This window comes from Syngnathus scovelli, chromosome 14 (genome assembly GCF_024217435.2).
Source record: "Syngnathus scovelli strain Florida chromosome 14, RoL_Ssco_1.2, whole genome shotgun sequence".
NCBI lineage: Eukaryota > Metazoa > Chordata > Actinopteri > Syngnathiformes > Syngnathidae > Syngnathus > Syngnathus scovelli.
In genome coordinates this window covers 8,925,172-8,949,580 of record NC_090860.1, presented here as the reverse complement: position 1 = coordinate 8,949,580, position 24,409 = coordinate 8,925,172, and the positions used below count along the sequence as shown (strand labels likewise).

The 24,409-nt window shown below is 41.4% G+C and overlaps 1 protein-coding gene across 2 annotated transcripts in view; it reads left to right on the top strand.

Annotated features, from left to right (window-relative positions):
* The first annotated feature begins 1,792 nt into the window (after positions 1-1,792).
* LOC125980710 (formin) overlaps positions 1,793-24,409 on the top strand; it is a 32,226-nt gene continuing 9,609 nt past the window's right edge. The window contains exons 1-14 of one of the 2 annotated variants that reach the window (XM_049740145.2): positions 1,793-1,916; positions 2,592-4,095; positions 7,120-7,280; positions 10,970-11,090; positions 11,525-11,586; positions 12,781-13,445; positions 14,838-14,979; positions 18,226-18,313; positions 21,230-21,291; positions 21,456-21,544; positions 22,089-22,218; positions 22,297-22,443; positions 22,537-22,596; positions 22,667-22,787. In XM_049740145.2, coding sequence (XP_049596102.1) covers positions 2,670-4,095; positions 7,120-7,280; positions 10,970-11,090; positions 11,525-11,586; positions 12,781-13,445; positions 14,838-14,979; positions 18,226-18,313; positions 21,230-21,291; positions 21,456-21,544; positions 22,089-22,218; positions 22,297-22,443; positions 22,537-22,596; positions 22,667-22,787 — 3,274 coding nt within the window. In that variant the 5' untranslated portion in view covers positions 1,793-1,916; positions 2,592-2,669. Of the gene's footprint in view, positions 1,917-2,591; positions 4,096-7,119; positions 7,281-8,950; positions 10,879-10,969; positions 11,091-11,524; positions 11,587-12,780; positions 13,446-14,837; positions 14,980-18,225; positions 18,314-21,229; positions 21,292-21,455; positions 21,545-22,088; positions 22,219-22,296; positions 22,444-22,536; positions 22,597-22,666; positions 22,788-24,409 lie in introns of those variants that run through there. The other variant, XM_049740146.2, reaches the window with a different exon arrangement.

Here is a 24,409-nt window from a genome sequence, read left to right as displayed (position 1 = left end):
CCCCGGGGGAGGAGGAGGGGGTGGAAGGAAAGGAAGGAGGAGGAGGAAGGAGGAGAGTGTACAGATAGGATGCTGATGCTGATGCTGACTGGGGCGACGGTGGACGCCGTGGCGTGGAAACAAGGAGAAAAAAAATACACACATCTGCGACGTCAGCTTTCAGAACGTGTCTACACTGGGACATATTCAAACCACGATAATAACAATCAGTCTTGTTTATTTGAGACAAACGCGCTCGGAAACCTTGCAAAATAGACCGTGCATGCGTGCACTTTATTTCATTTGCTTCAATTTATGAGCTCAGACGATCAACACGTCTAAACAATGTTTGGCCACAGATGGGTCCCGAGCCAAGGATGCATGATAGTAAACAAAAAAAAACGACCTTAGAAGCTGCAGAAATTTATGAAAGTCATTTTAGTTCCTGAAAATTCACACGTTTGGGATTTGAGGAATTATATGTAGTACGCATCAGTCATTCAGTGTTATCGTGTGCAATAACTGTATGCGCTCATTAAATTTAATCCAATGCTACCCTCTAGCGGCCTTAAACTGTCAGTGACTATGAGCGTACATATATAATGATGGCGTTACCTGCTAGGCAATTGCAATTCAATTGATGATTAATATTCTTCACTAAAATTGTTTTTCATTGCAATGTGCATGCAGATGTACCTATTAAAGAGTCCTGTAAAAAAAAAAATCTTATCCTGTTCTCGGAAAAATTTTCTTTTCATTATTACTTGACCCAGTCTGCCCCACACGCCCCAAAAAACACATTTAATCACTGACCAAAGAATGTTTCACTTTTAAGAATTTGATGTGGTTACTTCTTAATAGCCAAGATATCTATATCGATGCAATTTGAAATGATCTCATCAGTGAAAAGCACTTTTGGCAACAGCTAAAGGAGAGTCAATGACAAATGAGTGTTCCCTGATATAGGTTATGCGTGTCATCTCAAGATGTACAGCGTCTGCTATATCGGTGGTCGAAATTAATTGCAATGCTGGAAAGTTTATTCTGCTAAATTTTAAAAGTGAAGCACACAGATTAATGCATGTATGAAAATACTTTTCAGAAGACCGATTCTTACCTATTTCAAATAATTTTGATTATGCCGAGTTTTAATTGCTTGACATGGTGATACATTTTACGTTTTTCTAAGTTTTTGTTTGCTGGAAGCAATATTTAAAATTAAATAAAATGAAAAATATTTCATTCTGAATCTATTGAATCCACGAGTTACTTTTTTTTTCATTCAACCGCTGAGATGTATTATAAATTTTGTAATATTTCTTTTATTTCTAATATAGCTATGCAACTGTATATCATTTTTTCGTGAGCTGTTAATTTCTGATTTCTAGGTAAATATCAATGCTATAGTATTAATACCTTACTCTTGTGTACCTCGCTGATGCTATACAAGAATAAACTACGACCAAATCAACCATAAAAAACGGTGACTTAATATAATGAATCCAAATGGGACCTAGGTTCAACCCCAAGATTGCCCACTGGGTGGCACTGGTTAGCTTTAGGGCTGCGGGAAAAAGATGGGGGAAAGAGAAAAAAATAATCTGCGTGCTTTTGCAACGTCTACAGCACACGTCAAATTCTAAGGAACACCGAAAGCTTCCACCAAAAAAAAAAAAACTGAATACATTGTTGTGAACTACCGATAGAGACCTTGGCCCACCTGCGTGCTGCAGCCGCACTGGCTAAAAATGTTTAGAAGCAGGTCTCATTGAAAATGAGCCAATAACATCACAGTTGGGCAGTGCAGATTCCATCTATTGGATCAGAGTCTTGTCAATCGTGGAGGAAGACCCCAGTAAATCAGCGGTAAGTCCTTCTGGCTGGTTGCAAGCTGCATCACAGACATGACCAAAAAAAATATCTTGCCAGTGAATTGGGTAAGTAAATATATGTTTTGTTTTTGACGAAGTGTCCCGATTTAACATACTGCAGGCGCACTTGCAGATTGCGCACTTTGCTTTTCCACCGTAACCCAGTCCTGCAAACTGAAGCAATGTAAATCTGATAAGACATCTAGTGTTCTGTTGTGAATTTTGCAGTAAATATTGCGCAATATCTCATAATTTATTTTTGTAATTTTCTGAGCAGCGTCGCAAATGCCAGTCAAATGATGCTATCGTTGTGTTGCAAGGTGACATCAACCCCGTGGAATTAAGATGTAAACAGCAGAGACAATTTCCAAGTGTTAAAAGTTGTCCATAGCTGATTGGAATAAAAATTAAAAAAAATAAACGTGCGTGGTTTATCAGAAAATGAGGAAAGAAGGCAAACGCGACTAAAATAGGGACTGCATATCATGAAACATTTACTGACTGTGCCATCTCATCATTAATGTTTCAGCTTTCTTGTGGTGCTAACACGTCAAATGCCGGGATTTGTTATTTTACCATTTAGCAAGCCGGGTTGACTTTGAACTTTAGTCAATGTCACTGTCCATAATTAAAAATAATAATAATAATACGCAGCTAATGATGTAATGGTGTAAATGTCAACAATATTTATCTTTTTATGCACATTTCATATATTTTGTTTTGCTGTGTACTTTGTAACAGCATCAGGATGGGCCATAGGATGAACAGTCAAATCCATCTGCAGGTAGACCACCTGCTGAGAGATTTTTGGTGACCAACATGGCACCCGTCATGGAGGGAACACATACTGTTTTGCTTCTGTATGTGCCCATCCGTGAGCTCAGCAACATCAGCCTTTATTTCCCAAAGCGTCCCGTCCCGAGTTTCAAGTACAAGAGCCTCACCCCTCCTTCAGCCTGGACCCGTAATGACCATGACTGTGGAAAGGAGGATCTCGCTGTGTCCAAACAAAGAGGCCAGTCTTCCAACTCCTTGGGCAAACCCCTCAGCTACCAGCGGGCAAAAAAGGCTGCGGTTGCAGAGCTCTGCTTGCGGCCTGCAGAGCACCACCAGTTGTTGGCCGACCTCTTATCCCTATGCAGGGATTGTGCCAACAAAATCAAAATGGGTAACCAGGACGGGAAAATGCGGGATTACGTCGAGGGGCCGGAGGTTGACCCAGGAGGTGAGGTCGTCGGTAACAGCAACTTAAGTTCTCTTGAGCAAACAGCAACAAAGAGCAGAAAGATAAAGATGAAGGGAGGGAAAAATTCTGCAAAGTGTTCCCCACACAGTCAGATGATGACAGACACTTCAAATGGAACTCCATCCTTTCATCGTCCTGCTAGGAATAGTGTAACCAAATTCTCTACAATGGAGGAGATTGCAGATACACCATCATCTGTCCAAGAGTCTCCAAGTTATTTTATCAATGTAGTCAGTAATCCTCTCCTGCCCATGGAGATACCCTTCAACCAGGAGGTCTGGGACTTTATGGAGGACAACAGGACATTTGACTCAGATGTGGATTTCTCCAATGACTTCTCAGAGTATGACAACGAGCAGAGTTTTCAATCAGCCTCCTGCAGCCTGATGGTAGGCCTGACCCGAAGGGAAAGTGGCAGCAACCTTCGGCCTGTCAAGAAGTTCCCAACAGAGAGCACGACAGTCAAGTCCACCCAGCAGCTGCACGGTGAAAGCAACCGGAGGGAAAAGGGGGCGCGGGTGGTCGTTAAAGTCCAGGATTTGGAGGGGAATGTGCAACGTGTCAGTCAAACAAGCCCAAATGGGTCAGGGTCTTCTGATTCGTACCCAGGAACCAGCTCAGATGGACAATCGAGAGAATCAAACAGAAATATTCATGTTAGGGTCAGTCAAGGGAAGCTTGCTGAGGGGCTACGGTTGCCTCTTTCCCATATTCATGAACTCCCACCCTTAGCTAAACCTCACACTAAAAGCCCATCTTCACCTGCTACCTCCAACGGTCTCCTGAGCATGTCCCCAAGCCCGAAGCTCAACCATCGCAGAGTACCGCTCTCAGACAATGATCGAGACAGCTCCAGCAACACGGACGAGCCCAAATTCTTCGCCGAGGTTACTGACAAGAATGGCAACAGGCGAACCGTCGTGCATCTGGATTTGAATCTCAGCAGACGGCCAAGCAACTCGGGAAAGTGGAATTCTTCTGGCAACTGCACAACCACAGGTGAGCAATTTTGAAAACCTCCTTCATGAAATCTTGATGCTAATGTTGACATTCACACTTTTTTATTTTGTCACTCCAGCTTTTGTCCATAATTAATTTTGATCTCAAATAGTCCAGGATACATCAGAGGCCTGTTGTCATGTATCGACAATAACGCGTGACATCCGATACAAATTAAAAGCTACCCAGCAGAGTTATACAAAGACCGAGCGGGCTCTGAGAATAATTTGGTAGATGATCCCTTTTTAACTCTCTAAGCACTGCAGCCAAGTTGGAGATTAGTGTCTCTGATCAAAGGCTCAAACTCGAAACAAACCTCCACCCGACCATGGTTCTCATGAGCACTATGTTAACTGAAGCATTGCCAATTTGCTGCCACCCTCACAACCCCCATCCTCTGCAAAAAACTAAGAGGGACCTGACACGGGGTCACCAGCAGGTATGAAAAGGAATTAGAATGTCCTTTTTTTTTTTTTTGCAAATTGAACGATTTAGTAGAGATAGGAGATAAATAAAATTGATTTAAAATGTTCTGAAAGGGTCGATATTCACCATGTGTTTGTTTTTTTAAACATTACAGCTAGCATACTAGATCAAGGCTATAATTGTACTTTCACTTAATTTGGCAAACTAATCCGCAGTCAATGTCTCTCTCTCCCTCTCTCTCTTTAGTCCTCCAACTTAATACTTTTCATATTTATTGTCTGGCGTATGGCCGGCAGTTTCCTAATCAGATTACCCCGTACGTTCCTGGCTCCAGCAAGGTCATATGAAACCGAAAAGTGCAAGAGCGCCTTTCTATTTGCATGATGTCAGTCAACATAATTTGGAGCATTCTTAGGCTACTGACAACAAGGGTCAGTTCTTTTCAGTTAATGAAGTAGATTTGGCTAACACAAGCTCAGTGTTGCTTTTTTTTAGTGTCCCACGCTGTTGCAGAGAAATACAGCCCAAAGTTATCTCTCTTGCTCTAGCTTAATTGCAACAAGGTTTAATTGAGCAACTGTTTAAATTTACATTCACCAGTGGGGTGAAACAAAGCTAACCAAATTGTCTGTGCCTGAGTTGGGAGGCTGTCAATCCCAATAAAAGCACTCTTTAATAATCCTCCATTCTCTACTTCCCATTTGCCAACCAGAATTGTATTTCAGATGAAAAATGTGGAAGCTTTTGCGTCAGTCTGCTTTGGTTCTCAGATGAGCTTTTTCTCTTGAGGTTCCAATGTTATTTGATTTAATCGACCATAAAGCATCCCGAGACCATTGAAGAAGAATAACCGGTCAGAGTGGCAAGTGGGTTAATCCATCATCTTTGACGATGCCCCGCTGTCACATTGGAAGGTTCCTGAGCCATGCAAAACGCAGACAGACTTATTGAGAGTATGACACGGCAACACCCACACATTGTGACAGCTGCTCATTTTCACAATTTCATCACTTCATTCTCCTTTATGATGAAGAAACACCTGCAAAACTGACCTCATGTTCATATAGATGACTATGATTCATTTTTAGATCATGTAATGCTTTTCTTGTCATACTTAACTATGTCATCTGAGAACATCCTCTTATCCGCACTGCGTGTTGCCACTTATTGACATTATGAGTCTGTCTCGGCAGGGAGGCAGATTAAATGACAATAATCTTACATTTCCCCCACTGGGGTTGATCCAAAGATTGCATGCATGTGCTAAATGAAGCCCTATGAATATCCTCTCAAATAGTAGCTGTTTATTTGAAATAATAGTTGCAGTTTCCTAATTTCCTAATGCCGTTACAGAGTTTCCAAAGGTACAGTTGTTATATTGCAACACTGTGTGCAGTCATTCAGAGCTAGACTGCAGTATTTGGCTGACGGAATTAAGATTACACCACTCTGGCCAGATGGAGGCAGTGTAGGCTCTCTCTCTCTCTCTCTCTCTCTCTCTCTCTCTCTCTCTCTCTCTCTCGCTCTCTCTCTCGCTCTCGCTCTCGCTCTCTCTCTCTCTTTTAGATAAATTGCATGCTGCAGTCACTGCTGCTCATACTAGCTCATTGTGGTGGCAGTTTTGAGTGTTTTCCATTTTCCTGCAAAGCTTTCCCACTTGGTTGTGTGTGTGCATGTTCGAGATTTCGGGGTGGCGACGGGGAGTGCCATGACTGAATTTAAGGCATTTGGCCCAAGGTCAAATTGCAGGATCCTATTCGAAGGGACTACCAATAAGCACTTAATGCAGTCACACTGCAGTCACCTTATTTCATGTCAATGACACTTGCTAGAAAATGAGACTAGGATGTGATACTATTTCTATGTCTTTGCTTTTTGTCTTCTTTTATCATCTTTCATCACCTATAGTGCTCTCCTTTCTTTTTTCGCATGAATGATACCCACGTGTCACTTTGTGTGTTCTTTCACATTCCGCTACTGAAGTTGATGTGTTTTGACATGGAAGTCCAAAAGCATGCAAGGATGCTTCTACAGGTTGTTTCCAGTTTGCCACTGAAATGTTAATACCAATAGCACTACATTTAGAATGGTAATATGAAATGTAGAAGGCCATTCATAAATCTGGATTCTGAAAACTTAATCCTGCTGCTGCTGCATTTTTCTCCTCACTGGACAGGAGAGGGCAGGCGAGGTGAATTTATATAGCTGCATTTCTGGTTGCAGCTTCATTATTTTTATTTATTTTTTTAAACAATCAACATGCAGTTGAAAATATATATACTAAAGGTGTTTTTGGGATTGTCCAGATTGCATCATTATAGCTTGCTGCTGGTGTGGCCTGTAGGAAGAGAGCCGAGTAAGTGGAGATAAAAATAGCTTAGTGCCCCCGAGGCTTGCAGAAAAACAGGACTCTTTATCGCTCAACATTTGATGCTAAGAGATTATGATGCCTCCTTTCCAACCAATTGTATTATCCACACAGACGAGGCTACACACTACAAGCGCAACTTGACTAGCCACTCAGCGACTCTGCATGCAACACACACTGCAAATTATGCTGAGGTTGTGTCTTTGTTTGTGTATCCCCCCCTATATTAGACGATTCCCTCCTGCGTCATGATGATATTTGGATGCTGGATGACCCCCAGGAGACCCTGTCCCGTGTCCCCCGCCCCGATCACCTGGATTTCCTACGCATTACACCGCCAGAGGATGACATCATCGGGGATACACCTTATTATCCCAAGCTGGAGTGCACGGTGAGGGTCCCTATGTTTCAACATCATACGTTCACAACATTGCCCTGATGTTTTTCCCCAAGCACATGATTGCAAATTCTTGAAATGGATTAAAGGTCATGGATTCTAATCTGCAGACAGATCCCAAGATAAAACTGACTCAGATAATTCCTTGTTGTACAAAATATTTTACCATTTAAACTTTTTGAAGTGTGTAAACGACAATTACAAAACAACTTTTGCTAGGAAGCCTCTTCTAGTTTTTCATTCCTGTGGCTGATGAGGTGGATTACTTACTTTTTAGTTATTTTTTTTTAGCACTGTAAGCCATATATTCTTCTAAAACTATCTGCAATGACATTTTGCATTAATGATGACAATACTAGTGCAAGGCTGAAAAATTAATTAGTGACTTGACATTAATTAAAGTGACAACCCAGTAACATACTTTTGCAGCATTGGCATTCTCACACACCCAACGCCTTATACACATATTGTCTCTGCTCCAGTTCTGTTGTCACACCTGGATCAACAAGTGAGAGGCCAAAATGTTTTCTAAACAGTGTTATATAATGGCCTGATTTTAAAAGAAAGTATTTACTCCCTGCAGCTGAGCTCAGGTTTTTGGATCAATCCACGTAAATACGGTTCCATAACTACAACGCTTTGCAATCAATGCTGTGTTAGAGCCTGTGAGGGGATTTAGTGTGTGTGTGTGTGTGCGGGTATGGAATACCACTGTGGTTACATAACAAAATCCGGCAAAAGCCCACATTCTTGAGCCTTTTTTTTTTCGTATGCATGCATGGTATAAATTCTGAAAGTCATACATATAAGTAATGCAAATTATTATATTATTGTACCCGAGGTCTACTTTGTACTTTAATTTGATTTGTAAATAACGATAAATTTAGTATGAAAAAAGATATCTAGAGTTTTGCCACAACAAAATCTGTGTGAAAACTTATATTATAAATTTTAAATTATATTATATTATTATATACCCTGAAAGTCAGCCATATAAATAGCTCAAATTATTATATTATTGTACCTGAGGTCTACCTTTGTACTTTCATTTAATTTTGAAAGTCAATAAATAAGTTCAGTAGAAAGAAAAAAAAGAGAGTTTTGCCACTACAACATGAGTGTGAAAACATAATTTCCATTCACACAGTTACAATGGGCGAAAACATCATTGCACATTCTTCCATGGGTACAGATTAGGTGTTCAATCCATGAGATTATGCAAGGCACTCAAAAGGCAATGACCTTTTGTTGCCTGCAGCAACAAGAGCAATGTAAAATAGAAAATAACCCAACCCAATTTGGAGCAGCTCAGAATCATAAATAAAATGGAAATAAGGGCAGTTATGACTAATTGCAGTCCGAATGAGTCAGACTCAAATACGGAGTACCCTAACCGTACCTAATATGTTACTTATCAAACCAGTTTTATGTGTTTTAGCGATGTTAGCTGACTCTTCATTGCCTATTGCTCTCATTTGCTTCTCCAACTGACCACACAACGGCCGTCTGTGTTTACTACTTTGCCACGCTGCAATTTTTTGAATGTGATGTAAGCAGACACCTGCGGCTGGTACGACAGGTTCCCTCCCAGAAAGGGAGGGGTCTAAAGAAAGGCGTCCACAGACTGGGTAGACCAGTGAGACGCTTTTTTTTTTTTTTCTCCCCCCCTCAACCTGCAAGTTTTTGGTTTTTTTTTTCTCTCATGCAACACTCGCCTGGACTTCTGGCTAAAACAGATTGCTAAAGACGACAGACGTGAAGCAGAAGGAAAAGCTCAGTCATGGACCACAGACTTTATGGCAGCAGCAAGAGAAGGATAATCCACATCATCAACATGGAAAATACGGCTCACCTTCTGGGAATAGTTTGAATTACTCTGTGAAAGTTGGACTTTCTCACGTCAAGATTACAACAGGATATAGATCCAGATATTGAACAGATTGACCTGACACAGGAAACTTTCTCAGAGAACTTTTTTCCACTACACTAATAGTTTTTCTTTGACTCAATGATTATTCAACTTGCGTCACACATACAGTAGCATTGTTATTAGTGCTCTCTTGGAGAAGGTAAGAAGAGATTTGTCCATACAAAGACCTTTTTGTTTCCTGCCAAAGTTTGAGGTGGAATCGGAGCAGCCATATATTTTGGTTTTTCTTTCACTTTATGCCAGTGTGACGTTTGAATGACAATGGACATGGACAATCCGAGTAATATCTCTGATGCACAAAGACCAAAGCCCTCTAGTACTTTGATAAGTGTCTTTAACAATATTCTCACTAGGGACAAGTCAGATATGCAACCTGCTGTGTTGACGTCCTTTAAGGAAGTGTCAGATGTTGAAGTATGTCAAACTGAAAACGAAAATGGGCTCAAAGAGGATTTGTCTCCAAGGGATGTTGTTGATTCCTGGAAAAGTCACAAGGAGTCCGACAGTCCATTTAAAGGAGAGTTGTCACACTCGTTAGACCAAGACACAGTGATCGGAACTAGAGTGGACACATATAGTGACTCTGAAAATGAACAGGAGGGGGCGGGGCTTGAAAGTAGAAGCCTGTCAAAGAAGCTGTTGATTGTCAGGAAGCCAACCTTACCTGGGGATAGCAAAGATTTAAGTGATGGAGATGCACAGCGAGACACCACTGGAGCAGATATACCACAGTTTCGAACACACGGGTTTAAGACATCACCTTTGGAATCATTTTTGTCTGCAGACATATCCAGTCGAAGTACTATCTTGTCAACTTCAGGAATATTTAACAGAGGAGAAGCAACAAGCATAGAAGACCACGGAAGTAAACAAACAAAAGAAGAAATTGATTGTTCTCGGCCAGTTCCAGCCATCATCCTAAATGATAATGATAATACATTATCTGGAAAATGTGAGCAAAACTACGATGATCGACTGCCTCGCCAAGTGACCCCCTCTTCAAGTCCTGAGGAGCGATCAAAAAATGAGGAAACAAAACCAATACTGCAATCAGCAAGTGACAAACTTTCACCCCAGCATTCAATTTCTTCAAAAACTGCATCCAAGGACACAACGTACTCTTCACCCAATTCTTTTCAGATGCCGGCTCTGTTTAGTGGTCTACGGGTGCTCAAGAAAGGAGCAGTTGGAGAAGAGAGAGAGACTGTGTCCGAGATCAAGCAGAATGAGAAAGATGCTGACCTGGCATTGCTCAGTTTAAAGAAAACAGTCAACAAAACCAAGCTCCTACCTGAGCAGAAGACATCAGCTACAATCAAAAAACACCTTGAGCCTAAACCGCTCTCGGAAAGTCTGAGAAACAGTCCGCACCTTAACCTTGAAGTTGAAGCAGAAGCTAACAAAAAAAAGGAGTCTGAGGCCGGAGTTGAAGTTGCAGGTGACAAGACCTCCCAACCAGAAATCAGGAAAACCTCCGACTTAGCATATGATACATTCCGGAGTATTTTTGGCCCTAAATCTGTCAAAAAGGAAAAAACTGAACCTGTGGATCTGGAAGCGGTGAGAAGGAAGATTAGGAATGACAAAGAAAGTCTCCGATCTATTTTTGAGAGATCCTCCAAATCTCCCATCAGGGAACTCAAAGCCCCCACTGAAGCTAATGTATGTCATCACCTCCCACATCTTCACATTTATGATTATCATAAAAAAATACAGTACCAATTTTTCCATGAATACACTTTTGTTCTGACAGACGGAGGCCACGTCACCTGCGGACAGTGAGGACCGGACCCCGGGTCGTTTGCAGGCTGTGTGGCCTCCACCCAAATCCAAAGATGAAGAAGAAAAGGTTGGGCTCAAGTACACAGAGGCAGGTAAGAAACAGAATTTACAAATGCAACTAAAATCTAATGCCTACCCTTAATAATATATTTTTTTTTAATTAAAACAGATGAATCTTGGTTTAGGTGGTTCCTGTTTCTGCCTTCATTCATTCGGATCCACGTATCATCTCATTAACATGTTTGACTTGACTAAATGTTTTATTTAGTGCAGCACGTTGTCACCTGCATGATAAAAACTGGTTTCTTAAGTTGCAATACTGGTCCATCCAAGCAGTGACCCAACCCTCTGTAGAATTGTATCATTTGTTTTATCAAACCCAGCTGCAAGTCTTGCAGGGCCAGAAATTCGTCGTTCTTCTTGTTTGATTAATCATTCTGTTTGTAAACGTGCAAAGACACCGACAATGATGATAAATACATTTTTGGTGTCATCAAAATATGATTTGTGTTACGCTTTCTTTCAGAGCACCAGGCTGCCCTCCTCCAGCTCAAGAGGGAATGCAAGGAAGACTTGGAGCGAATGCACGTAAGTTGTGTCAAAACACCTTCAATGATATGTGGATAAATCCTAAATAGTGAAACTGCAGGGACACTGTTCAGAAATTTACATCCACACTGTAACAGTAAATGAATGGAAATACATTTACCTGTACTTAACCACTATGGACGCAAGATGGCGCTAAGTAAGCATGAAATGTTATAACACAGCAGCAGAGAACCAGTAGCCACATTCCACACAATTTACCTCTACACTTCGGTACATAAATCATTAAAAAAGTAGATTTTGTTTAAACAGTAATCAAGAAATCTTGGGTTATTTTCCCCAGAATACTCGAGATATTCAATTCATTTTTTATTTGTATTGCGCATTCACACATATAGAAAAACTGACGAAGAATTAACACAAATACAGTAAAATAATTAAAATTACATCAGGAAATATTTTTTAAATGTGATCAATTGTTAAGTGCATGTTTATTTACATGTAAATGGTTGATATGAAAAAAAAACAACTAACAATTAATGACTATTGTGTATATAACTGATGTTGCCTCGTTTCAGTGAAGTAAAGTCACTGTTATCATGAAGTGTGGCAAAGTTGTATAGTTGAAGCACAGTGGTGGGAACACTTTTGATTTATAAAAAGATTGATATATTTTGGTATAAAATTAAGAATGAATAAAAGACGTGAAGAATTAACCATCAACCACAACTACTAGACAGCATTTTTCTTAATGTATTGTCACTTGATTACATAACAAAGTTAGTTGTATGAATTGATTCATTGGCGAATTTCTCAATAAAAATCTGAGCTCAGGATTTTTTCTAGAATCTCCTGCTTTAAAACATTTAATTTACCCTCCTTAATAGACTGATGTCGAGACTGAGAAACATGTCGGCCCACAACAAAGGGTGGGAACGTGCCTCATGCTGTTTCGAAGTGAAACAAGTTAATAAGGAACATGTGTAAGGTTCATTGCCCAACAATTTCCTTGTTGTGTCCAATCAATACTTTGCTTTGTTTCTTTCTTTTTTGTTGTTGTTTGAAATGTCAAATGACCTTTTAGTTGATAGATTTTCTCTGAGCAAGCCATGGACCAAAAAATATAAAAATAATGGTAGGATATATTGTGCAACAATAATTTTTATCCAATACAGATTATTAAAATTATTCCGTTGGAACATGAAATGACTAATGTCCATGATTGTGTTTTTGCAGTCTGATTTTGAGCTTGAACTCTTCCAACTTCGCGGCGAGCATGCTGTTTCAATATCAAACCTTGAAGGCATCATTGCCAAGATGCAAAAAGACAGGACCTACAATGTGGAGGGCAGACAAACCCGAGACGTGGCTGTGTCGACTGCAGATGACCCAACAATCAAAACTTGGCGAACTGTGGGGATCCAGACAGACAGGGAGACGTTCATCAAAAGCCCAGAGGGCGAAGCGGGCGGTCTCGTTCAAACAGCCGGCCAGAACATCCCGAATAAACTTAACTTGGACTCTATCGGGCTCAATCTGGGGATTAAAACAGATTCGGGGCCTGCCGGACCAGCCCCGCCTCCGCCACCCCTGCCAGGCTCTTTGGGACCGCCGCCACCACCTCCACCTCCCCTACCAGGCATGACTGGAGCAGTGCCGCCGCCGCCAGCTTTACACGGCGGGGGTGGCCCACCACCACCACCGCCTCCCCCTCCTGGTCTACCTGGAGCAGGGCCTCCACCTCCTCCCCCTCCTCCAGGCGGCAACCCCCCACCACCTCCACTCATGGGGGGGTTCAGTTTCAGAAGTATCTTCGAAAAGCCCCCTCGGAAGCCCGCTATCGAGCCCGCCTGTCCCATGAAGCCTCTGTATTGGACCAGGATTCAAGTACATGATGATAAGTATGTACATGTATAAGTATGCACTTAGGATAATGAATTAGCAAAGCTGAGGATTTTGAACGTACAGGTAGAGGTGGAAAAAAACTCGCCATTCTTAAACAATCATTCAAATTCCAATTAGTGCAATGAGAACTTCTCACATAGCCCAATTGGGTCTAGCAGTAAGAATTGTAGGCCTCGGCACCATTCCCTTGAACTGCGGAGTCTGTATTTGTAAGTGGATTATCCAGCCCATTTACTGTGGTTGTGGTCGCTGCCTCATGAGTGCCAGGCGTTCAACTTTATGACCTTGTATTTCCATGGCTGGATTAGTTGGGGGAAGCCGTGTTTTGGTCCGTGCGTTCTCACCGGACAAGGCACCGCAGCAGCACCTATAAATTTAGCCATAAAGGGTCGAGTTAAGGGGTACTAAAAGGGTTTGACTCTAAGTGGATCAGCTGTGTGATCTTTGGTAATGGTGTGATGGTCTAAAAAGTTTGAAAGAATTTGAAATGTTGCCAGATTCTCAAATGTGAACCAAAGCACACATTTTACACGACAAGCATTTTAATTTTGTCTACTCAGTATAGAATTCAAAGTCTCAGAACCTTTGGGAGAAAAATCTTCTTGGCCAATTAGACTCAATGCTAATTTTGCATTCTTAGCAGTGCTTGTGGATTTTAGGTCATGGGTGAGGTCATTAGTGCCTATTAGCACTTTGGTTTTTTTTCATAATGGCAATTTAGGTAGACGAGGTTAAGTCTGTCTTGGAAAGTCTTTGGTTGCCTTTTTTTTTTTTCTTTTTTTCAAAACGTTCTTCAAGAGATTCTGTATGATTTCCATCCACATTTATGTTAAGTCAAACTTAAACTTGCTGTACCATTTTCATAGTGTAAAAAAACTGATGAGCTAAACTACAACACAGTCTTTTTATGGAGCCCAAAGCATTGTCTCTTGATTTGATTACCATAATTTAGGGTTAGCAGACGACTGATGTGTTGGTAACAGCAGAGTGTTAAACATCCTCTTGACTTTAAGCAGCTCATGTTCTCCTTTTTACATCTGTTTGTTTTTATTATCCATGTTACTCAGCAACTTCTGAATTCATTGTAGTTCATTTGCTAGAAATGTTCCATAAGGACACAAACAAGCTTGCATCAATGTTTGGTTGTGTTTATCACCTCGGGCATAACCAGGGCTCTTGCATTTTGAGTGGCAGAGTACAGTCTCGTTTAGAAGGTCAACATCCATGTTTTTTGGTCTCAAAGTGGAAATGTAAATGTTGTAAAAGTTTCTAGGTACGTTCAGTAAACATCTGTAATCTCCCTAAAATGCAACACACACATTCTGTTTAGAAAGTTGAATCACAGCCTTCATCTAATTGCTGCAAATGTTCTTTGTTTATTTTTTCAGCAACAAGACTTTGTGGGGCTCGCTAGAGGAGCCAGACATCATTGATCCAAAAGAGTTTGAAGAGCTTTTCTCCAAGGCCACAACTCAGCCAATGAAGAAACCTCTGTCAGACACGTATGAGAAGAAAGCAAAAACAAAGAAGGTAGAGTTACTTCATATCCACTTTGAATTCATTTCTAGAAATTACACGTATATGCATCTTAAAGTTAAGGTATCTTAAGGTTAAATGCAAATGTGTTGTACTAAAAAGTTAAATACAACTGAACTCCACCTACCAGTACTGGATTTAAGAATTAGAAAGCTTCTGTAATATTACGCAAAGTTGAAACAAAACAGTAGAACACTTGACCTTACCATTTGACCGCAAATGACAAGAATTGGCATATGATGAATCATCTACTTTGAATAAGTGTAATTTTCGAATAATCGATGTGTTGCTAGGTAGCCAAGTTGATACAGTAGTGACATCAGAGGTATATTCCCACAAACATTGGATGAAATTTCAAATTGTACAATATCTAACTTACGAGGTTCCACTGTATTTCCCCTTCACCTAACCGCCTAATGCTTTAAACATGTTGTCGGTTCTGAACATCTGCTGCAGCCATTGCCCTGTCAGCACGTTGGCCGCCTCGTGGTCCTGACTGTGGCGTTCGAGTAGACAGTCCCCTTTAAATCTATACACATCCTTTATTCTGATCAATTTGTCAAGGCTCCACACGGGTCCACAGGGCCACAATGTGTGTGTGTGGGGGGGCACGTGTATGTGTGTGTACGGTGTCCTTAGTCTCCATCCTCAAATCATCCCATTCAGTCTGGTCACTCTTAAAGTGGCAAAAGCATTTGATCCAACTAAAGTCAGCCACATCCAGACACAAACACTTCCAACTGTCTCCTGTCGGGGGCTGACATCAGCTTAGAAGAAGTCTCATGGAAACTTTGCTGGCGCAGCAATCGAAAAGTAACACATTAAGAGATACTCATTTTCAGGTCTATATTTTTTTTCCTGTCTTCCAACTCGAGCTTTGATGACTCACATTTCTAAATAAACTATTTAATGGTGCGGGCCTAAAACATGCTGGAAAATCCAGAAAAAGCTGTCCATCTCTTTTAAACTTAAAAAAAATAGATCTAGAAGTCTTTGAAAGGTCAGGAACAGCATAGTTATGATGTGAGTAACCTGTAATTAATTTATAATTAATTAAGTGACATGCTGAACGCGGACATGCAAATTTTGTGATGCTAGCATGTTTTGGGGCATTTATACACTTGCCCCAAAAAGTGTTGCCAGATCATGTTGTCCCCACAGCCCAGGGCAGACAAGTAGGAGGGACTGGAATGTATTTGTGCATTATGCATATGATCCACTTCCCTGATCTCCAACAACTCCTCACAGCATTAAGTTTAATGTTAGGGGATGTAGCTGATGCCTCCATGAGTGATAATCTTTATCATGTGTGCCACAGAAAAAAAAAAAATCAAAGCTCCTGTTTATTCTGGAGCTTTTCTCTGTGTGCTGATTAGCATATCAAAGTAGAGGAGTCGACGGCAGCTTTTTTTTTTTTCCTTTTGCCAGGGTGGGCTTTGTGTAATTGCAGGCATGTGGCTTCAATCCACTGGCGTTGCACCTATAGGATTTGGACCGGGGGGAGCAAACAGTTTGCATGTCACTGCCGTCTTGATTGAATGATGACAATGGAGGGGAGAGATTGTCAAAAGTCAAACAAAATGATCATTTCTTCTACTCCTATAAATTCAACTTTATGCATTAGCTCCTTCCCCACATGAGCACGCACAGTCACGGTGCGTTTATTGAAAACATATTTGGAGGGGGTGTAAGATGAACACCAGTGGGTGTGACTGGGGTTTGTTGAGTTTATCAAGTTGGTTAATGATGAGACACTTGTTATTGCTGCCGGGGTGATAACAGACAGATAGTCGGGCGAAGGTCAGCAGTTCAGCTCAGTCGTGCAAATTGAGACTGCTTGATTCTTCCAACTGCCAGTGACATCAGCCACCTGCTTCGATCATTACCTCTGCCAATGAAGTTCTATTTCTATCACATTTAGGTTTGGCTGTAATTTTTTTGCGCAATGTCCCTTGTTTTCTATAATGGAATTTCCCGGAACATAAAATCTATCATTTGTAAAGGGAAGAACTTGAAGATTAGTTGAGTCCAATTTGAAGCTGTATTTTAAAACCAGCTTTTGATTATTTTGTAATGTGGGGAGAAAAACATGTAATGCATTAATGTCAAAACCCATCAAGGTTGCAATTAGTTTCTCGTGCTCAGTTTAGCATCCCACTCAATAACTGAAAGGAGGTAACAAAATATCAGACACACATTCAAAGCAATTCTCTTATTGATTTCACATGGTTAAAAAAGCCTTAGCCGGCCCCGGGGTCTTGTTTCATTTTAATAGCTCCTATGCGTTTTCCCTTCAAGATAAACAGTTCCCCTTTCTTCCACAGGAGGGAGCCGTTTGCTATTGATGTCTATCTATCTCAGCATCATTTATCCTTCTACCTTAGTCAATCTTCTATGAATGAGACCAAACATCCAGCATCTTTTCTCATTAGCTTAACTATTTGGGCTAATTGGCAAGTTTCTGCAGCCACAGTGAGAAGGAACGGCTCCTGGGCCGCTTTAAGTGTGGCCCGTCCAAAGTGCTTAATTAGAGGTGTTGAGGAAAGCCTGGTACTCCCAGAGTGGGAGATCCCCAGTGATCCAGGTAATAGAGCTAGAAGCAGCATGGCACCCACTAAGGCTCTGTAATGCAATACCCACTTCTAAGGCTTCTGCACGCCAGCTCCCACTGGACAGCCCAGTAGCCGACAACACCATAATACCTAATGAAGAAGCCTGACACATTAAGTTTTAGAGCAGAGCCCTACCTTGCCAAAACTCTCTTCAGGTTTACGGCTAATTCAGTCATAAGTAATTGTGACCATGTGTAGGCACAAATAAAAATCTTGTGAATTTATAGTTTGTTATAAAACAAAAAAGAAAAAACTGCGTCTTGTTGCTTCGCTCTTCGAGACTGTCCTTTTATGGTGCTACTGATGCCTTTGTGTTTTCATTGCGACTTGATTATTTTGATGATATCTCTCGTGTGGTATCTGGTGAAGCGGCGTTTCCGTTTCCAGTTTGGAGATGATGTCATACTGCCTTTCCATGCAGGTATGTGCCAGCTCAGCATTTCCAAGCTGGATGTGTCACCGTGAAGGGTCGTGACAGTTGTCCATTTTTATAGTCGGATAATAATAAACCGTCAATGTCCTGTTATCTGAAAAAATCATCACCAGAACAATGTTGCACAAGTAGATGTTCTCCCTAGCAATGCTCTGTTCTGACTAACAATAGCAAGGAATTTTGGTTTCTCTCCAGAGAATCAAGCTGCTGGACGGGAAGCGTTCGCAAGCTGTCGGCATCCTTATATCAAGCCTGCATCTGGAAATGAAAGACATTCAGCAAGGTAAAAAAAAACATTTCCTGCTTTCAGCATGTCCACCATCATTTTTAATGCCTCAAACAAAGAGATCATCGTTGAAATGCCATGTTCTAAATCAACAATCTTTCCATTGAGCAATAAATTGGGAAGGCCTCTTGATGAAATGCAGATGAAGTATTTTTAGTGATGAACTGGGAGCTCAGCAGCTCAGAATAATTTCCTACATTTGCGACAGCGTCTAAGTTGTAACTAGAGACATGTTTTAGTATTTGTTTCCCTTTCAACTGGAATGTGTAGAATTTCAGTTTCCAGTTTCCACAATGGGAAAGAAAATGCCCCAATTAGTCAAAATGTGAGACAGCACCACTGGCATGAATACAGACAACCCAGTCTAGCTCAGATCCCATCTGCACTGTTTATAATCAAAAAGACGTCTGCCTCAATTGAAGAACCGCACGCTTAGCGGCTCGTTTGTGGAAAATGCAGGCATGCATGTAAACACATAAAATAGCGCCTTCAGAACAGCGTTCGATGCGCCGGGAATGGGTCCTGTCCAGGGATTGTGGCGGAGGCTGCTTGCCGCCTGCTAGTCTGAGCACGCGGCCAGCAGATCTGTTTATTGTAGCCAGTGACGGTTTCCACAAGCCTAATGGGACTGACACCCGCTAATGATCTAAACATGAACAAAACCACCTTCAACTGTTTGTAGGAACGGAGCTACCCAATAAAACACAAGCAAAGAAAGACACACTTGGAAACTGATTGCTGTCTCCTTTCTCGCCATTATTTGCTAAAATGGAGCCCTCACGCCTCACTTATTCCTGATTTATTTGTCTTTTAAGGTTTTAAAATGGACAATTTGAAGCTACAATAAAACACCTTCATTAATGCTTGCATGTGGCCTGGCTTACTTGCAGGGTACATAAAGTGAACCCCACGTTTATCACAGGTGGTTTGTTCCAGATCCACCTGCAAAATTGAAAAAACATATTTCTTCATATCTTAACCCTTCCAACATGCTTCAAACACATTTAAAACTCTTCCAACGCAAATGCAAAATTCAGACTTGCCTGTGCAGTCTACTGCAAAAACAATTAAAATCCTCATTATAGCAGCGGCGCAAACAATTAACGGAACATTAGGGAGAGACAGAAAGAATAATAGAAGACCTCCCTCTGGTCGATGAGACGGTTTGAACTGCACCCATCAGAGTGACTGGGGACTTCAACGGCCACCATGCTTCAAGAGCAATAGGGGGGTCTCCCCCATGCAACACCTCAGCCCCCAGCCCCTACATACACACTCTTCCTCACCTAAGCCGATGAGTGAAAAGTGGAAGGAAAGGGTGTGAGAGGGTTGGCAGGCAAGCTTTGATCTGTCGCCGTGGAGAGATATCCGGCTCCCCTCGGATCAGAGCGTTGCCGTACACATTGGAGCGGGCCCCCCTTTGGTGTGTGATTGACGGCTGCATGGCTGAGGGACTGAATAATCCACTCTAATAAGATGTAGGAAATGGACCTCCAGCGCTCCCTCTGAACCAGACCACATTGACAGCTTCACTGCGAGGGCAGCACCTGGGAACCAGAATGCAGCATATTACCTTGTTAGTTGATTGAAACGAGGAGGTCTGGGTAGTGTTAATGGCGAAGCATTCGGACCAATATTTTCCAGTCTCTGTGCCAGCCTGTGGTGTTTTCAATACAGAATAAAAAAAAAGAAATTTGTATTTCTCTTCCAATGAAATTAGATGGGATTCCGTTTGTTAAATGACCACGGAAATTAAGAGGAGATCAACGTATTTTCTGTGATTCTTTTTTCTGGTTACTTCAGGTCACATGGCCCTGGCCACTTGTTGCTAGCCCAGCAGAGTAGTGCAATCATTTATGTCCAATTGGTAAAATTTAGGAATGTTATTTTGCAATGCATCCCAATATGTATGTCATTTAAATGGTTGAATTTATACTGACTTTTTGCATTTTTTGTGGAAAATGCACAACAAATTAGCTCATTTGAATATTAAAAAATACTGTTTTCTCTCGTTAAGGTATTAATATAAATGTTTTACTGTACATTCACTGGCGGAGGCTGAGGGGGGACCGTGAGGGCACTGGCCCCCACCAAAATATGTTTGGACCCCACCCTCCCATGTGTTAGGCCAGATTATTGAACTGGGGATATTTTCCAATTTTTCCTGGAACTTTTCTCTGCAATTCTCCCTATCTACTAACGGGAACCTTTAACAACTATATATCAGTGTTTTTTGAAGAGTTTTTGAAGTTTGTGGAAAAAAAATATCTTGAGGACCCCTGAGATGTCATTGGCCCCAAGAAAAAACATATTGATATCACATTGTAAAATATAATAATGCATCATATTTTCCTCACAATTGTGCAGGTTTAGGTTTGCTATAGTGTCAAAATTCTGCTAGTATTTATTGTGAAATGGTGATTGATTGTCTGTCAGATGAGCCATCCCCATGCCCCTCCTCCCACACTAGGCCATAAAGCTGTGACACCTCTCAGACATAGCGCAGGAGTTACTTTCCGTTTCAGCGCTGTCATCTATAGAAAAACACACGTGATGAAGATAAAGTGAAACGTATTATAGGAAATGAATTGCATCTTTCACATTTTTTGTCATGAAAACATGTTTTAACTCTTGTTGTAAGTCCAGTAACAACATCACCAAATTGGAGTCAATTTTTTAATGGTTACTCTCCCATTTAATCCAGATTGACAATGATAGACGACTTATCATAATGTTATTTGCTACAAATCAACAACAATTTTAATTTTCCATTACGAGTCAGAAAAACAAGTTTGCTCTTCTCAATGATACGCCGGGAAACTTAAATGCCAGAAAGCTTTGGCCAAGATCTTTTCTCATTCTTTTATTTATTAGACTGACTGTTTATAATTAATACTGTGTTTATTCTTTCAGCTGTTCTTACTGTGGATAACTCTGTGGTGGATTTGGAAACCATTGAGGCTTTATATGAAAATGTAAGTACGTCTATTAAAGTTTAAAAAAAGAGAAAGGCGGGGTGATGTCAATGTATTTGTAAAAAAATTATAGCAGATTTGTTTGTATTGCTGCTAATAAAATTTGTTAGCATGTAAAGTCTACTGTAAGATTATTTATTTTATTTTATTTTTTTTCATCACAGAGGGCTACTCCTGATGAACTGGCCAATATCAAGAAACATTATGAGACTTCCAAAGAGGACGAGGTCAAACTACTGGACAAACCTGAACAGTAAGACAGCTCCTTCAGACACACAGACAGTGCCCGATAATAATAAAACAAACAAAAAAAGTCCCCTCCGCAGTTTCATGTCGTCAAGGTTAAGTAGTTCGGGCCAGTTAATGAGGCCTAAATCCAGTGGTGCCGCTGAGCCTGGCCTTCCCATTTCCATGTTTGACCAGAGCTGTCACTATAGCTGCCTGAGTCATCCCTACTCAGCGTCAGCGGACTCTAATCACACAGGATGTTACAGCTCCGCTCCCCTCCGACACGCCACTGTTTACATAAGTCGTCCCACGTTGGGCCTAGGCCAACTTTGATCAGTCCCTAGATGCCGCTCGGTTCTTTTTCCCCGCCGACCCCTTTTCGAGGCCAGCCAAGCGAAACCCCCTATGACAATCGGCTGCCAGGTCGCACCAGCACTGACTCAGCCGGACCTGCACGGGGGAAGCGTGGCCTGCCAAGGACCCGGAATAGTTCTTCCTGTTAGACGTTTTGTTTAATTCTGTCATAACACATCACACCCCCATTCTCCTCCTCCCCTTGTGTTTTCCAGGTTCCTGTATGAGCTCTCCCAGATTCCCAACTTTGCAGGTCGAGCGCACTGCATCATCTTCCGGTCGGTCTTCCTCGACACCATCTCCTCCATCCGCCGAAAGGTGGCGATTATAAAGAGCGTATGCAAAGTGAGAACACGGCTTCACTAAATCATCATGATGCTAATTTAAGGCTTTCTGTGATAAAGCCGTGTGTGTGTCTGTCAGGAATTGCTGGAGTGCAAAAGTGTGAGCAAGGTATTGGGTCTCGTTCTGGCCTTTGGGAATTATATGAATGGTGGGAACAGGACAAGAGGTCAGGCTGACGGTTTCACACTCGAGATCCTCCCCAAATTGAAGGACGTCAAGAGCAGGGTAATGGTCTTCTAAGTCATACTCAAAAGGCTGCGGCAATGATTACTAATTGACCATGATTACAATTTTATGACAGAGAACTTTATTTTTCAGGACAGTCACATCAGTCTGGTGGATTACGTGGTTTTGTACTACCTACGAAATATTGATAGCGTGAGTAGCCTTCAGTTGAGCAAACATGCTAATAAAATACATACATTTTAAAATTGTCTTATTCTCCCAGGATGCTGGTACTGAAAAGAGCGTCTACCCCTTGCTGGAACCACAAGACTTACTCCAGGCTGCACAGGTCAAATTTGAAGATGTAACGAAGGATCTCAGGAAGCTGAAAAAAGATTTGACAGGTATGTCTACCTTCATGATAAGTGCCAAACAGTATTAAAAATGGACAGATAGATAGATATTTTATTTTATTTATTTTATTTATTTTATTTATTTTATTTTTTTTTTAAATTTTACTTTCTGTTATTTCTCTGTCAGCTTTTTTTTTTTTAATCTTTTAATGTATCCTATGCAGTGGCGTCAGTGTTGGAGTCAACTTTCTAGCCATTCAATCTTGGCCAGCCTGGGCCACATAAAGGTTAAAGGCGATGCTCCCATGCGCCCCTGATGTCTGTGGTTATTTAAATCAACCAATAATACGGCATGTGAAAGCAATTAGATTTGCTCTCAGTCCTCTCTTAGACTTTTTTAGATCGCTGTTAAAGCTTTCTCCTTTCTGACCTGGGGGAAAAATACAAAGGGTCTCCTAAAGGAGCCAGACCCACCTCAAGCTGTCACTCATTTATGAGTGGAAGACCCGAAGACAATAAATGCAACAGTGCTCGTATTTGATCTGCGCCAGCGCAGTCTGGCACAGTAGTCCTCCAGGGCATAAGCATCACAGGGCCAGTGTTGGGCTTTTGGTGAGCCCCACCTATGACTCCCACCAGCTATTATCCTGTGCAGCCTCCAGGAATAAATATTTATGCTGCCTGTTATAAACTCGCCTAAAGAAAGCAACTGGTCTTAATTACAACGCAAACACATTGGAGACGGTGTGAAACGCTCACACTGAATCCCATTTTGAGATTTCCTCAAGCAAGACTGTGTGTGCCCCTCACCTGATTCTGAGATGGCGACTGCAGTGTCTTTACTTTCTGACCTTGGGTTAAAGGTCAGGAGACTTGGTGTTAGCACATGTCTTCCACTCTCTTCCAAATTGCATGCTGACAGTTTGCATCAATAGATGATGAGATGTTTATGTGTGAATTTTATTTATTAATTTTCATTAAGGCGACATTCCTCTTTGAACGTGCTCGTTCATTACAGTGGACAGAAGTTGTGCTGATGCTCCCAAGCAGATCCCATAAAAAAAGAAACAGAGTTCTTTTGCTACTCGGGGGAGTTTAGTGTTTCACAGAAAGCCTGCCTAGCAGTTAGGCATTCATCATTGCGGCAAATCAGACAGTGTCCTGATTTTAAATGGCCCTTAATGTCACTTTCCGACATGGCCTTTAGTCTGAAGTTCATTTTACAATGGAGGCTGCGCTCGGAATGCCATGTGTGGAGTCTCATTCATTTCACTTGACATGTCTAAGGGTCTACTACCCAGCTCATCTATGGTGTATATTTCCGTCTTTTTTTGGTTTTCTAAAGTGGAGGCAAGTGTGTATGAAAGGTCAACTCAACAAACTAAATGTCAATTGTTTTTTTTCACACTTACGTATTGCCCCACAGTCATCCGCATCTTTCGGCGCTTTACGCAATAGACGCTCTTCCGCGGAGCTTTTGCAGATTGCGCAAAACAATTGTAAGTGCTACTTAAGCACCGCGGGGTATCCGACGAGTGTTTATCTCTTGCGTGTGGGCTCCTGCTTGGATGCGCTTGCAAATCGCCACTGGCTCAGGAAAGGCTCAAATTCTCTTGGGGCTTTGTTGATTTAACACAGCCTATAAAACACACGCTAACATTCATCACCAAACT